Source organism: Coffea arabica, chromosome 7e (assembly GCF_036785885.1).
Source record: "Coffea arabica cultivar ET-39 chromosome 7e, Coffea Arabica ET-39 HiFi, whole genome shotgun sequence".
NCBI classification, from domain to species: Eukaryota; Viridiplantae; Streptophyta; class Magnoliopsida; order Gentianales; family Rubiaceae; genus Coffea; species Coffea arabica.
This window is the reverse complement of record NC_092323.1, coordinates 1,617,651-1,634,128: the sequence shown is the minus strand read 5'-3', so window position 1 is coordinate 1,634,128 and position 16,478 is coordinate 1,617,651. Positions and strand designations below refer to the sequence as shown.

The window sequence follows — 16,478 nt, the reverse complement described above, 5'->3', positions numbered from 1 at the left end:
AAATAGTTTCGGGGTCGGTCGGACGATTTATTTCCTGTTTCGCGGACCCCACCCCCCCCCCCCAACAAGTAGATCCCAGCTGTATGGAAATGGAATAGCATACATATATGTATATTCCAATGGACGTGGCACCTTGTGATTGGGGGTGATGCCTGCCAAATTTCCAGGAAGAAAAGCCTATCTTCTCTCCCCAGCATTTCATAAAGGGCAAAGAAAGTGGACTAAATTATTTCCTCGGTAAATTGGAGGGGAAAGGGGGAAGGGTAACCAAATCGCTCCGATCACATCTTCCCGCTTTACCAGATACCTCAGAAATTCACTACTACCAGTGATGAGTTACCAAAAAGCATCGCCTTATCCCCCTCCAGGTACCCCGCCCACTGCCAGCAACTCCCTCTCTACCACCAAGATTTCCTTATTTTCGTTGATCAACTAGTAGTCTTTGTTTTTATCTTCTTTTCTTTTTTTTTTCCTTTTCTTCCTTTTGATGGTTTGTTTTGACCTGTAATTTATGTCAAAATCAGGGACTGCGTATGCTGCTCCACCGCCACCGGGCTACCCATCAGCACCACCCCCACCCTCCTATGGAGGATACCCTCCACCAGGACCACCACCACCACCACCACCCTCAGGCTACCCTTATCCGCCACCCCCACGTCCTGAGGGTTACCAGCAGTATTTCAACCACGGCTATCCTCCTCCGCCTCCGCCTCCACCCCAACCTTATGGGGCCTACCATTCCGAGCATCACCACAACGATCACGATGACCATTCTGGTTGTTCCTCTTTCCTCCGTGGCTGGTACCTCCAACTCTACTCACTGTCTCTTATTTATTGCCATTTTGCTTTATCCGGATGTCTTCTTATGCTTCTCTTTCTTTTTCTTTTTCAATTTTTTTTTTGGGGTTAGAATTTCTTAAAATGGTGATTTTGATCAAGTCAAACTGGTTTCGTATCCCCAGAGCCTTTTACCATCGGAGAATTGTTTTGAGCTGGGCTTATATGAAGTCTTTTTTTTACCGGATTCTCTATGCTTTCTTCCAACTCCTTTTTTTTTTTTCCTTTTAAATTTAAATCTACCTCTCTGTCTTTACGATCCCGACCGAATCAAACGTGGATTATGATCCGATCAGTCACTTAATGGTTAAATGAATTTGTTTTCAACAACGACCTGGTCTCATGCTTCCTATGTTTCTCTGAATTGCTTATATTTTAGCCATGCATTATACAGTTTTAAATGAGTCTACTACCCTTCTAATGCTTCCTAACACACTGAATTGCTTCCTCCGCCGCACCCTGCACCCTTCCTTTCATCATTCTTTTCTAGCTATTCATCCAGAAAGAACCGCCTTATGGTATTTAAGACACAAGTCTGTTGGTTGTTGACAAAATCATATAGTAACTAGTTTTAGGTGTGAGCGCCATATGTGGTGTGATACATCTGTTTCCTTTTTTGGCTGACCTGCCCCGATCATGAAGCAAATCATACTTTTCCATGTCATTTGCTTGCAGATATTTTCTTGCCTTTCTCTACCGTGTCATCTTACTGCTTCTGCAAGACTGCTTCTTGTTGTTTATTATCCTGCTGGCTTCTTGCTTAAACAGAACAGTATTCTTTGTAGTCATCATTGTCCAATATCTCAATTTAACACAGTTGCCTTTTTTAACCATTCTGTTTCCTGATTTAACTAGCTAGGTAGAAACACCTCAAATGGTTTAGATATCTTGGACCTTCTCTTGTTTATTCTTGTACGTGATGATAGATAATGGATTAAAATGCTGTTGTTCCTCACCTTACAACATCTTTCAGAAGTATTGTCTCAAAGTGGGTCACATTCTAGATGTAAAGTACTTATGTTGACTGAAGGAGCAGGAGGTTGGATATTAAGTGTGACTTTTAGTTAATATATTGAGACTCGTGGAGCATCTTTAAATTCCTGTTTTCCTCTGTTTTCTTTGCATATTTAGTCATCGTCTTCGATTAGATATCTGTGCTTATGTCAGAATCCTACATTTGATATGCAAATGCACACTGCTTGGACTTTCGCCTGCTCCAAGAACCGCACCAATATCCATAAAGCACCTTAATTCATTCATAGTCAAGCAGTTTTTTAAACTCATTTGTTCTTGCCTAGTTGTTTTGAATTTTATGGATTTGTGTACTGTAGATCTCTAGGCTCTAGACACTGCTCAGGCTGACTGAAGGTATGATGTCTTTCAAGCAAATTCTCATAAAGATATTACTACTACACGGTGGTTGGTGCTATATCGTGCTAGCTTCTGTAAGGATTCATTATTAGCAATCGGCTGTGTTTAATTAATGTTCACAAACTTGATTTAGAAGTAAAAAATAATAAAGGAAAGTATAGGAGTAATAAATATCATTATCTTGTGAGCAACTGAGCCTTGTGCAAAGGTACGGTTGCTTTGCTTGCTTGTGATTCCAACTTGGTACACCTTGTCTTTTGTATATGGTATCTTACTCTGTTCTTTGAAGTCTTTCCCACCCTGGACCCCGACCTCCCTACACGTTAGACACGGTATGGACTTAGCATGGTAAATCTGATAACGTTTCTTGTGCAAATGCAGTTTGGCTGCCCTCTGTTGCTGTTGTCTGTTGGAGGAATGCTGCTTCTGAGGCCCTGAGTCAGGTTCTTAAATTCATTAGGTACCTGTATTCATCTTGTTGGTTTACAGCGAGTGTTGTTCATCCGTGTATTCATAATCAGTACTGTCATGCGATATTAAGAGATTTTATTTAAGGACCCTTTTGGATTGCTCTCATGAGTGATCATATTGTGTTGTATAAAATGTAAGATACTCTCTGTTATTTTCGAAGTGAATGTGTATTTGCACCGCCTATTTATTTTGCACGCCATACACATTTGCTGATTTATGCTAAATGCTCATTCAGACACGAAAACAAACATGAAATTTGGAAGTTGTCCGCATCATTATCCTTGTGAAGAAATTAGGAAGTTGATTCTAGTTGGTGCACTTTTTAGTTTTTTATACTACCCAGTTTGGGAAGTACAATTTGATAATAAAAAATCTATCCTATTTCAATTATGGTGAAGGAGTAAATTGGATTGAAAAAAGAAAAAAAAAAAAGGGTTAGAGGGTGTAACGTCTCTACCTGTTTTTAATCAATATGAACTGAGGGCCTTTCAAAAAAAAAAGATCTCTCTTCAAGTTTCACGGATACGAGTTTTCGCAGTTTAATAAAGAAAAAAGAAAGTGTGCATTTCCCATCTCAAACCTGTGCCTGTTTGATGCCAAACTAAGTGAAACTGGGAGTTTGAAAATTAAGGCATCATCATCAACTTTTACAGCAAATGATTGGATTAGTTTCGGGACGACTTGATGAGGGAAGAGTTGGTGTATCGTGTAACTAACTGAAATTCTTTCCTTTAGTTACGAGGATGAGGATGCAGGGAGGCTGGTGCTGCACTGTCAAATGCTAAATGTTGCCGGATAAATCATCATTGTGGTTAGACCAATATCAAAACGATAATTGTGGTTGATCCTGTGATTAGGGGAGAGACTCTTAGAATTCTCCTTATTTATATTGTAAGGTTAGGTTCAGAAATCAAATTTTGGGCCTATTAGTTGGAGGAGGTGGGGAGGGATGGAATTTAGTTGGAGTGGGAGATTTAAAAAAAAAAAAGCAAGAGACAGTACCAAATGCTATTGCTTTCGCCCCAGGAATGGGCAGCCTGATGACTTCCAAACCTTAATTAAGTGCCTTTTCTTGAATTTCTTCCCGGATTGGCTGCTCACGGCGAGCAACTGACTTATCCGATTTCACACTTCAAAATTTTGAAATTCACAAATAAAAGAGCGAGGAGAGTGGCAACAGATCCTAGTCAAGTACTTGGCTGGCATCCTATCTAGGCCTGTCAACGGGTCGGGTCTAGACCCGGATCCGGACCGGATCCGTGAAATTATTGCGGGTATGGGTAGGGATTTAATTCCGTTTCCTGGATCCGGATCCGGATCCGTTTTGTCAAACAAAAAAACGGGTCGGATACGGAATATAGTATTCCGACCCGTATTAGACCCGGATCCGGATATAAATGAATTAATAATTTAAAAAATATATATTTATCAATATAATTTGATTAGGGTGATGTATTTTAATAAAATTAATTTGATTTCTTTTCTTATTTGGTTTTTTCTTTGCATTAGTTAGAAATTAGTTTATAAATATATTTTTTTCTCATTTTTATTAGAAATTATAAAATTTGGTAAATTTGTTCGGGTAGACCCGGATCCGGATCCGGGACCCGCCGGATCCGGATCCGAAACATAGAATAAAAGACCCGTCAGGTAAACGGGTCGGGTCCGGATCCGGGATAGTAATTCGGGTCCGGGTCCGGGTCCGGAATAATGAATTCCGGCCCGGACCCGGCCCGTTGACAGCCCTAATCCTATCTTCCACTCCTCTTTCCCTAGACCAATTGTTGAGTTGCCAGCCTAGCTGCCCTGCATCAACTTTGGGGAAATTTGCACCAGTCGTCCCTCATAAATTATAAATAGAGATCGAGAAAACTGGAGGTAAAGAGGAAACAAAAGCTGATTATGGACCGGTATGGGATCCACAATGGATGGGATGGTTGGTTGGAGATTGATGATATTTGCTCACAAAGCAGATTCGACAAGATTGCCATTGCAAGATGGGTTGCGCTGGCCACAAGTCTCCGTGCTCCAAACATCTCATTTCGTAAGTGAATGAACAAACACAAGCCCCTTCATTTAAAAACAAAAGTAACGAAACTAAAAAAATACTTGTACAATCACTTGAAGAATCTACAACTACAGCCGAAGATAAAAGACTGGACGATTTAAAAGGGCCAATCTGGTAACCGAATGTTTCAATGATTAAATTGGAAGCACAATCCTCCTGGTACTTCACCTAAACTGCGTGATGGTACAAAAGCTGATAACTGAAGAGTTTCAACCTCCTACAACGTCCACACAAAGGCTGGAGCGTCTTTCCGCGGCCCGACTAACGTTCGATACAAGTACATCTTCTCTACCTTCTGTTTGTCATCAGTGCTAGCCTCCATCTGCTCATTTTCATTAATGATCTCCACATTCAGCCTCGGCATCTTCATTGCAAGCTTCTTGCATGCTTCAAGGGTCACTTCACAGGACGACATCCAAAGGGATCGCATTGTTTCATACTTTCCCATGTCCGCTAGAAGTGCCACATCACCAAAAGGGCTGTCCCTGATCTCAAGCTTTTTAAGCTTCTTGCACCCATTCAGCACATAGAGCATTCCCTTGTCACTCTCCCCAGCAAATGCTATTGAGAGCATTTCTAGCTGCTCAGCATACATTCCTATATAAAGGAAAACCTGGTCAGTTAGAAGGCCAGAGACTGACAATCGCTTGAGACCCTTGCATGATTGAACAATTGCCCCAAAGCCTTCATCAAGTGGCAGCTGTGTGACTGCATCTGGTACAGTTGGGTTAAGAGTGCACAATCTGAATCTAATGAAATTGGGGCAATTTTTTGCTACAGTTATCAGTGCAGCATTGGTCATCTGCTGGCAAAAATAGAGAATTGAATTCAGCTTGGGGCAGCCGGCAGATACAGCCACCAAGCCCTCTTCAGTCACAGCTGTATACCCAACTCCATGGGGATCAAATGGAAAAACCCTCAATTCTTGCAATTCTTTACATGTGGAAGCCACAACACCAAGCCCTTTATCCCCAATGGTGTCCAGAATCTGCAAGATCAACATTCGAATTAGTTACTGTAGTTTTAACATAAGAAAACAGTAAAATAATAAGTATATCAAAAAGGGCTAAAAGGTCAAACCCATAGGCGTTCCAGTTTCTTGCAGTGACGAATTAGGTTCACGAGTTCATTACTGTAGATTCCTGGTGCATAGCTCAAATTCAGTGAAGTCAAACTCGAGCATAAGGGGTATATTGAAGGCAAGCAGCGAGAAGCAACTTCTAGAAACCCTGACAAGCTCCTAATTGACGTACAATTCTGGATAGCATTCTTCAATTTATGATAGGTCTCAGAATCAGGATCATGGACAAAAGATCCTGTTCCTAAGTCAACCAAATGAGGTGCTTGCGCCAAGATCCTTTGCAGGGCATCAAGCGGCACAGCATGGTTCAACCTGAGACTTCTCAGGTTTGGGCATCTTGCAACAAGCCTCTCTAGAGCTGCCAAATTGACTTCTCCCTTGAGGCATGCAAAATTTAAAGAGACAAGGGACGTACAGCTGTCTGGAAAGCAGCTAAGCCACTGCCCTCTTCGATCCTCCACCTCGTTCTCTTGCAAGTCCAACTCCCTCAGAGACCTGACATTAGCAAGTCAGAAACGAAGGAAACAGAAATACTGGTCGGCAGAATCCCCATAAATATGTCAGAAAATCCACCCACCCTACATCCCTGACTCCACTTCACTAGAGACTAAATAACAGGCGGTGCCACTTTTTGGTTGAGGTGCACAGAGCACTTGATTATGGATACATAAGTCAATAATCCAGTAATGAAGGGAACCATTACGAATGCAACAAATTGAAGAAACTTTTCTTCTATCACACAGCATTAGTAGAAGCCGAACCTAAACATATGTTTTCAAGCAAAAGTAAAGTTAGTTGGCAAGGTAAATTGGAATCCAAGGACATAACACCAAGTGCTAAGCCACCCAGCAGAGAAGAATTGTGAAGAATTTAATTGAGATGACCATGGGTTAACTTGATAAAACAATTTGGCAGTTCTCCTGAATTGCTTTGCCAGGTGCATAAAAGCTCTTACCAACCATGGCAAATAATACAAGTATTCAGTTGGTATTTGGCCAAACGAGAACACATCAGCACATCAGTTGGTTAATTTCTTTGACACAATTGTGGAGCATAGCATGGAACAGTGAGTGTAAATCAGAGCTAATAGTGGAAGTACATTCCACGGAAGCCACTCGAAGAAAGAAAGTAAAAAAGAAGCAGAAGCAGCATTAGTAGCAGGAATAAAGAGGAGGGAAGGCAGCTAGTAAGTAGATACGGGGATGTGCGGCAGTACCTGCAATTGGCAGCGATGGCAGCAAGGCCGTCGGTGGTGAAGCCTTCACAGCTAACTAAGACCAAAGACTTGAAAGAGGGAAAAGAATGGGCGAGAAGGTCGAGTGTGTCGTCGGAAAGGACCATCCTTTTCAACCTGAGCTCCTCGAGATTGGCACGGGCCTTGACCATGGCATCAATCCAGGGGTGGAGGTAGCCGCCCCAATCAGGGGGGACTAAATTGAAGTCGGCGAAATGGGGTTTGCCTTTGAGGGTCAAGGACCTAACCCGAGGGAACGTAGAGAGTAGCCTCTCCGGGCTCACCGCATAGCAGTTCCCGACGAAAACTTTCTCCCTGCTGAACCTCTCCACTCGGCACCAGGATTTGCACACCAGCGACACCGCATTCCGGTCCCGGTGCGACGACAAGAAATCGAACACGTGCTCCAAAACTTCCTCCGGAAAGTAATTAATCGTGCTCTGAAAAACGCACATCCTTATGGATCCAGAGGCTACCTAGTGTCCACCACTCGGGCTTTTCCTAGTAAACCCGACCCGATCCAAGCACAAGAGGGACTTGATGCAGACCAAGAAGCTCTCTTTCTCCAACGGATTAAATATTTTCAACATCCATCATCCCAAACTAGTATTGGATTTACTTGCTTGCTTACTACTAGTAGTATGAACAGCCACCACTACTACTACTACTTCTTTTTTTTCCCAAAAAAAAAAAAAAAAAACTTTTCCTGACCAGATCTGGATGAGTAAACCAACCTAGCTACAGTAGATCTGAACAACAATTTATGAGGCCAAAACTGAAGCTAGAGAAAGGAATGATTGTACTCCTTGTACCCTTTCACCTCTCAGATCAGATCCGATCTGATCTGAAAAAAAAAACAAAAAACAAAAGGAAAAAGAAAGAAAGAAACGACGAGCGGAGATTTGTTTTGGGGGGCGGAAAAATAAGAACAAGAAAAAAGAGAGAGACTTATTAGTGCTGCAACTCCGTTTATACGGATGGTTGAGAAATGCAACGAAAAGAAAATAAAACAAAAATACAGCCCCAAGTACTGAAAGGGAATGCAGCAAGCAAGCCCAGGAATTCACTGGTTTGTTATTTTGGTTGTGGATTAAAGGATTAGGAGGGGAAAAAAAATGGGGAGGGGAGGGATATTTAGTAGTGATTACTGACCAGCTATCAGGTTATCACAATCATCATCATCTCATCTAATATCAACAAAAATTAAAAAAGAGGAACCGAAAAAAAAAAGTAAAAATACAGTATCACAGAGACCAAAAAAACCCTCTTAAGATTTATGATGAATAATTGTCCAGATCTGGGCAAACAACACAACTTCCCCAGCCCAATACAAGAAAAAACAAATTTTTTTTTTTTGGAAGGGGGAGGGTGCGGATGAGCTGTGGTGGTGGCTGTTGCTGGGGGAGGGAAGTGGTGTTAAAATGTATATGATATTCTTTTGGTTTTCCCTTTTTTTTTTGGGCAATCAAGTCAGAGTCAGTAGTGTCAAAGAAGACTAGGATTGTAGGGCTAAGTAGAATGGATAGAGGAAGGAGAGGGAAGGGGGGAGAGAGAGAGTTGAGTGGAGAAAGAAAGGGTGAATGAGCGAATGAATGGGAATTATAGCAACTCCAATCATCAATCATCCGTCCATCAGATGAAGAGATGATGAATCATCATGAACGTGAGGGAGGGAGAGTGTCCGTGGTGTGGTGTGGTTCGTCTCCTCTCCGTGTGTGTAAAATGAGACAGTACTAGTACAGTAGTACTCCTTCCCTATCTATCATCCCTGGCTCAGTCTTCTTGGTTTCCTCAAAAAATATATTTATCTAAGAAATACGATACGTTTTCTCCATTTATACCCTACCCACACCACACCACACCACACCATACCATTTGTTAGGCTTTTTTTCAATTTATTTGTGGTCCGCTGTCTCCTACACACAAAAAGGATCAAATTTTTATATTTAATTTTTTTAAAGAAAAATGCTTACCTTAAAAGGGGACTATTTACAAAGTGATCCCTGTCGTGATATTCACAAAATGAGCTTGTTGCCCTGCTTCTTATCCACTGTGTAACCCACACATAGTCATATTTTTAGATGAAAAATGATCATATTCTACCTTTTCTAAGGGCAAAAATAGTTGTGGGTCCGGTAAAATTTGTTTAGTTGCAAATCTTTTTTAGAGACAAAAATGAATTTGGATCAGCTTATTTATTTAACTATAAATGGAATCAAATATTTTTACACCCAGTTACATAGTGTATTCATACTAAAACGTGGTCAGAAACCTAAATTGGGACCAAATTTAGTTGACTTGATTTCGTAAGAAACGTAAAATCAGCATTTTTAAAGTAAAAGGCAAAAAAAATTCATTTGACAAAATATAAAGGACATTTTAAACAATTTTCCTTAGTATTTAATTTGTCAGCACAAATACGTGCCAAATATCAAGTCCTCTGTGGTTTTCAGGTCAATTCATTAAACTTTTCTCCCTTGGCTGTTAAAGTTAAAATTTGGCGCAATTTACAGAGCGTAACATTTTGGTTGTTAAAGTTACCTTTAAAAGAGAGAGAGAGGAATATATGCAAAACAGACCGGATTGTAACAACTTTCTTTCACGCTCCATCTTGTGTTTGGTTAGTAGCCCGAAGACAAATAGCCGATTCAAAGACCTATAGAGCTTGATGCAATCGGCCCAAATATGGGTCCAGAATCTAAAAATATAATGGAGACGAAGAGCTAACAAATTTTAATAATCAGATTTCTACGGTTTTAGATACCAACTGTTTTTTCCCCCCCAAAATCGAATATTTCAATCTATCTCTCTTCGAAAACAAATGATAAAATTCCAATTACACTGGATGCATATAAGTGAATCCTTCATATGAGAAAATTGTTCCCTGTTATTCTCTACATTTTCTATAATTTTGTTTGTTTTGTTATTTTACGTATATCACATCGCATTGAAGCGTTATCTCAAATAAGAAAAAAAAAATTTAGATAATATGGCAGTAATTAATATTTTGTATTTTGTGGATTGAGACGAAGTGTTGTGTCTGTTCTTTGTGGGCTTTGAGAAATCTAGCATAAGCTTTTGACATTGTTTTCCGCCGTACTACATTAATTTTGGACCCAACATCCTAAGGTCAAGTATCGAAACAAATAAGATTGTTAAAAGTAATTCTCCAGACACGAGTCGACTGGTCTAGTCAACATTAGCCACCCCCTCCTTTCTTCCCCTCTTTCTTTTTTTTTTCTCATTTTTGGTCGCAGTGATTATTTCTTGAAGTTTATCTTTGACAAAAGACCACAAGAGGGTGATACCCAAAAAAAAAAATCGCAATCACAGGATGATATGTAAGGATAACAAATAATAATAATAATAACAACAAGAAGTTGTGATCAATTAGGCATGCAATCTAAGTAGAAAATATAATATATATATATATATTGTGTGTGTGTTTTTTTTGGGATTTTTTTGTATATGTGCATATTTTTATGGGATATTTTCACAAACCTTCCTTGAAGTATCTGACAGTTGCCGAGCTCCCCTCAAGTTTTAGAAATTACACATAGTTTCCTTATTTTTACTATTTAGATAACAAGATAGACCCATCAAGTTATATTTTTTTCAAATATCCTAAATTACCCTTGTTCTATAAAAAATAAAAGAAAACTAGTTTCCTCAACACTTTCTTCCAAGTTTGTAACAACACCACCACCAAGCAAACATTTCAAACTCCAATGCCAAATCTAATTATTTCCAAACGTATGACAAACCTACTAAACAAGTAGTTTGAATAGTTCAAGAATTTTAGCAGCTCAAAAAATCTCAACATCTGTCTTGTAATATCATCGCAGTTTAAATGTTTTTGAAAAATCAATTCTCCTTTGACAACCAACAACCAAACTTACACTCTAAATTTCAATTCAATACTTAACATTACCGCAAAACAAATAATAATCTAACCTACCATCACCAGTAGAACAGTATTACGACCTCCATAGAAATATATATTAACGTTGTAAAACAGAGTAAAGCCATCCATAACAAAACCAAAACCAACAATATTAATCAAGTAAAGAAAATCAAATGCATTTATTAACATCCTATACAAGTCTTCAGGATAATAATTAACCCAACAATTTTTCCACTAATCCCTCCTTCCAATGTTTCTTAGATATCAATTGCATTATTTATTTCTTCGTCATCAATACAAGTATATTCATTTCTCTTTAGTTGACAATGAAATCTGCTCCTGCAAGTAAAATAGTGCTATATTCAGCAAGTAAATAGCGATGGTTATGGTATGATAGGCCATCACTAAGATAAACAGAGATGTGGATATAGATAAAAAGGAAAAGGAAAGGAAAGGTAAAGGAACAATGAGAGAAAGGAAAAAAGAATCGTTGTTTACAAGAGTGAGAAAAAAAAAAAGAAAGAAGAAATAACTATTGGTAGACAATAGAAAAGGTAGGGTTTCTTTTTATTGGTTCTATTTAACCCTTGCATCATATTATGAAATATCTATTAAGTGAATGACATTATAGTCATATTATTACAATAAGGGAGGTTAGTATAATCTTTTAAATCTGAAGGGAGCCGAGTGAAATTGTCAAAAACCTCAGGAGAAGTTTGTGAAATTATCCCTATTTTTATAATTATATAAAGAGAGGAGAATTGAGCATTGTTATAAGTAGGAGGTGTGAGTGGCTACTTTGGCATACTAACGAGGGAAATGAAGGAACTAGTGCTTAGACGGAAGGATGATGTGAGTATAAAGCCCTGAGACACGTTAACTCGCCTAGCTTCCCTCTCTGATTTTACTTGTTGGCGGTAAGACTATAAGAATTAACCAAATAACTTATCTTGGCAATTAGTACGAAAGAAGCTAAGAAACAATTATTAACACGCCTAGCTTCCCTCTTTTTTTTTTTTTTTTTTTCTCTTTATTATTGTTATTATTATTTTTTTATACCTATGCATGTCACGTTTATCAACTTTTGGCACAGGGCTTAAGGAAATAGCTAAGTAGGCATTTGTATATAACTAGACATGACTTATGAATGTGTGTTTTTTGCAGACTTGAAATTTGTAGTGGCAGAAGAAGCTTGTATTCATTTTCGAATAGAAATATCAGCTTTTTCAGTTAATTAAGGAAAGAAAAAAAAGCTTTTTTCTTTTCGGTTGAACTATGTGTTATTTTAAAGACCGATGAGGGACACGAAAGAAGCAGACACGCGCACGCTTACGTATTTTACGATTTGTATTGACGTTTGATTACGCAGTTGAAGCTGTTAACAGGCGGAGGAGGAGCACCGACCACCGAGCCACCGACTCATTCGCGGACCAATGAGACAATGAAACAATAAATTGAGGATTCATCACCATTCCACTAGTCAGTATCCGGCGGAGCAGTGAATATTAATGCAAAACTGAAACAGGGCCCGTAGCCGTAGGTAAAGCAGGATCGGGAGACTAGTCCTGAGATTTCAGTCGTGTGCGTATTAGCATCTAGGCAATTCATAACAATGGCATCCACTAACGCACTCTGTATCAAATCGATATTGCACAAAACATGAAAAATAATAATAAATTACACGTTGAAAAACCATAGTGGCTAACGTCTTATTAGTCTTGTTTTAATTTCTTTCTTGTATTTGATGGGTAAAAGGTTTGTTTGAATGTATTAAGGGTGCGTTTGATTTACGGATTAGATGAGGCGATTATTTATTCTCCGACTATTCATGTTGGGTTGAGTCATCCTTAGATGAGTAATTTTATCTAGGGTTTGGTTAGTCTTACATTAGATAGGATGCGTTAGGAAATAACATCATTCTGTGTTTGGTTAGAGATAAGATGAGGTGAGATTGCGTAGATATAGACCAAAATACTCTTTTGTCAAACCAACCATTAAGAGTATTAATCGGTCTTGATAAACCCAAATTCGACTTGTAAAAGGTAGAAATTTTGGATTTTGGGTCTCAAGCTAACACTATGAGACCATACTTGAGTTACAAATATGTTGGAGTTTTGAATTTAGTTCAAATTTGACTCAAAGTCACAAGTCTCAATTGACATATCTAACCTTTTATGAACTAAAATTGACCGAGCAAGTATGGTTTTGTTTTTAGTAAAGGTAAATTAGTCAAAATATTAATTTTATTAATAGTAGGGGTAAATTAAATTAGTTCAAAATTTAGTTATTTCATTAACATGGAAAAATTAATCCAAAATATAATTTTTTTATTAGTAGGGACAAATTTGTCCAAAATTTTAATTATTTCATTAATATGGACAGATGAATAAAAAAATTAGTTTTATCCCCCATCTAGGGGATTAATTCAGTTAAGTGGGATGTATCATTCCATGTGAAAAAATCAACAAAAAATAGGATGGCGCGGGATTAATAATTTAATCCCGTGACATCCTGCAAAACAAACAAACCCTAAGAGTATTACTATTACTCATATACTTATTAGGATTTAAAAGGGAAAAGAAAATGATAAAGAAAAAGAAGAAGCTGCTCCTTAACTCTAATTGTTTCGGTAAATAAATAATGAAAGGACTAAAAGGAAAGAGAGATAGTACTACTAGTACTACAAAAGCCCCGTTTGGAATAATAGTGACTTATAAAAAACCACTTCTAACAGAAAAAAGGACTTTTAAGTTATCAAAAGGCGAGTTGCTTAAATTATGAAAAATTAGTTACCAAACGCTATAGAAGTACTTTTAATGTTTAAAATATTTTTTTTTAATAAACGCATTGCAATCCTAAACGGGGTCTAAATAAGGTGCCAATACATGTCAGTTTAATTAGTGAGGAACCAAGGATCAATCGTAACCTTATAAAATAATGTGTGTTTGAATCTTATTATTGATGTGAAACGTTGCGGTGATAGGTGATATGTAAAACTTTTCGTAGATGGCAGGAAGGCATGTAAACAATAAGGGAAATGGAAGACACGAATGATATGAACGAAAGTTGAAATAGGGAGACACACATGATACAGAGTCAATAGGAAAATTGTATTAATAGATAATTTGTAAGAACTTTTAGAAATGATTTATTGTCTCAGAAGCATGTTTCAACTTGCGGTGGGAGACCAAAACTGAAATCATCCAAGTTTTATTCGCATCGAAACAAAAAGGGAAAAAAAAATGAGGAGGAGGACAAAGGGAGACACACATGACATGGGGGAAGCCAAAAAGGGCGACATACATGACATGAAGGAAGGTGAATTTTTTCCTTTGTTTTTAAAAATTAAAAAAGAGGACTTGCGGTGAGCTAAATAGCATTATATGTTGGGATAATTTCAAAAACTTCCCTTGAGGGTTTTCACAATTTCACTGTCCTCTCTCTTGAAATTTATAAAATTACATTTACCTCTCTTGGCAAGATCGTGGGCCCAATTGCTTACATCACATGGGGAAAAATTACTCATATACCCTAAGACATTTATTCGTTATTATAATGATTGAGTAATTAGGTCTAATTAACTATTGGTAACTAATTAATGAAAATAGCGGTTTGGAATTCCTTTAATGATGAACAGTAACTTGCAATTATAAAATAATGCCAATTGATATACCAAATGGCTCAATTTTGTTACTTAAAGAACTTGATAATGACTAGAAATTTGTTGTACACAATGTGAAAAAAGGTGTTGTGATAAAAGAAAGAAAACTCAAGGCAAAAAAAAAAAAGACTGTTTATAAGGAAATTTTCTCTGAAACTCTTAAAACTGTGATGGTTGTAAAAGTGGTTTCGTGGAAGTGAAAAAGAAGGGAGAGAGAAGAACAGCAAAATTCAATACATTTTTTTGGTTCAAAATCACAAAAATCGTAGCAAACCTCGTGTAGAGATAGATAAATGGCATGTTTTGTTGAATCTTGCGATCATTGATATTGTTTTGTAGTTGTTTTTTTTTTGTTGTCTAATGTATTGATTGTAAATTTTTTGAGTAGTGAAATGTGAGCGTTAATTTTTTTCAGCATTTATTTATTTTCATTATTTTTTTGATATAACTTATATACATCCATAAGGGGTATTTATGGAATAAATCTTTCTTCTCTTCCCTTAAAGTGCCTTTTGAATGATATATATATATTTGTTTTATAACTTGGACTGATTTTGTTATCAAAATCTTAATCTCTCTAACTAAGGGGAGGTGAGTGACATTTTGTCCCTTATATGTTTGGTTTATTAGATGAGTGACATAGTAGCAGTAGCAGTAGTACCGTAGTCGTAATACTGCTCCCTTACGGATATGAAACGAGATACCCTCAAACATTTAACGGCCGTGACGTTGGATATAATGTGGGAAAGGGTCCCATTTCACCGCTCCGACGTGGGAATTGTGGGCGGAGTCTCCACGTCCATTCAGATCGACGACGTCACGAAACAAAAGCCAAGCGGTTTCGGTTTTGCTTTCGACCTTCCTTCCTATAGAGTCCTACTACTCCTAGCCTAGCCTTCCATCTACGTACAAGTTATTCGTAATGATTAGCAGTATAACGTAGCACTGTAATCAATTGGTACTAAGCAGTAAGTAGTAAGTACTACTGCTGCTATATCATAAAGTAGTAGTATAAAATATGCGGGGTTTGTAGTGCGTAGTAGATGATGGATGGTCGAGAGAGTATTGGATTGGAGGACGGAAATTCCAACGCGCACCCGAACCCAGAGTAGACTGTACTGTAGAGAGCCAGAGCGAGAGTGTCTTTTTTTTTTTTTTTTTTCTTTGCTTAAAATATATATACACACACACACACTCGTAAGTCGTAACTCGTAAGAAGAAGACAGACAGAAAGAAAGAAGGAAAGAAATTAAGGAGGGGAGGGGAGGGCAGATCTCTAAGATGATGAATGGACGGATGAGCAGGTGGCAGAAAAGAGAGGGGGCAGTCCAACACCTGGCACCTTACCCACACCACCTCACCTCATCTCCCGTCTGCAATGCATCCGCCATACATACCATTCTAAGCAGTCTTCCTTCCTTCTCCTTCTATATACGTACCTTCTGCGTGTAATGGCTTCTGCATTTTGCACCATCAATCCTCTACATTCCCACAATCCCTCTATGCATTAAGCCAATAAAACCTCAGCTTGCCTTGTATATATATATACATATACATATATATATATATATATAACTGCTACTACTTGCTAATTAAGCTAGGCTACCATAGTGGCCTATTGTACTAATGCAGACGAAATCCAACAATATTATGATTAATTAATTCACAGCCACAACGTACTCTCCACTCTTAACTAACTAACTAACCTGTCACTAATTCTTTTAAATTATACTATGTATATATATACATATGTATATAGCTTACCACGCAACGTCATATACTAGTAGTGGAGTGGAGTATATATTATCAATTTATGTACCTCTCCAAAATGACCAGTTAAGCTATAAGCTA

The 16,478-nt window shown here is 38.0% G+C and overlaps 2 protein-coding genes across 3 annotated transcripts; one reads left to right on the top strand and one right to left on the bottom strand.

Annotated features, from left to right (window-relative positions):
* Positions 1–93: 93 nt before the first annotated feature.
* LOC113722856 (uncharacterized) lies at positions 94–2,878 on the top strand. Of its 2 annotated transcripts, none has more exons than XM_027246077.2 (3): positions 94–368; positions 525–801; positions 2,590–2,878. In XM_027246077.2, exons 1-3 carry the CDS (start codon positions 332–334, stop codon positions 2,636–2,638), a joined length of 363 nt encoding a protein of 120 aa, XP_027101878.2. In that variant the 5' UTR covers positions 94–331; the 3' UTR covers positions 2,639–2,878. The 2 variants fall into 2 exon arrangements, with proteins under 2 accessions (XP_027101878.2, XP_071915018.1); XM_072058917.1 differs by lacking the exon at positions 2,590–2,878 and adding an exon at positions 2,169–2,373 and having other exon boundaries at positions 143–368.
* A 1,854-nt stretch (positions 2,879–4,732) lies between these two features.
* LOC113723050 (protein AUXIN SIGNALING F-BOX 2) lies at positions 4,733–8,760 on the bottom strand. Its single transcript, XM_027246313.2, has 3 exons — positions 7,045–8,760; positions 5,828–6,323; positions 4,733–5,735 (listed from the first exon to the last, which is right to left on the bottom strand). The coding sequence occupies exons 1-3, from the start codon at positions 7,515–7,517 to the stop codon at positions 4,965–4,967; spliced, it is 1,740 nt and encodes a 579-aa protein (XP_027102114.1). The 5' UTR covers positions 7,518–8,760; the 3' UTR covers positions 4,733–4,964.
* Between the last annotated feature and the right edge of the window lie 7,718 nt (positions 8,761–16,478).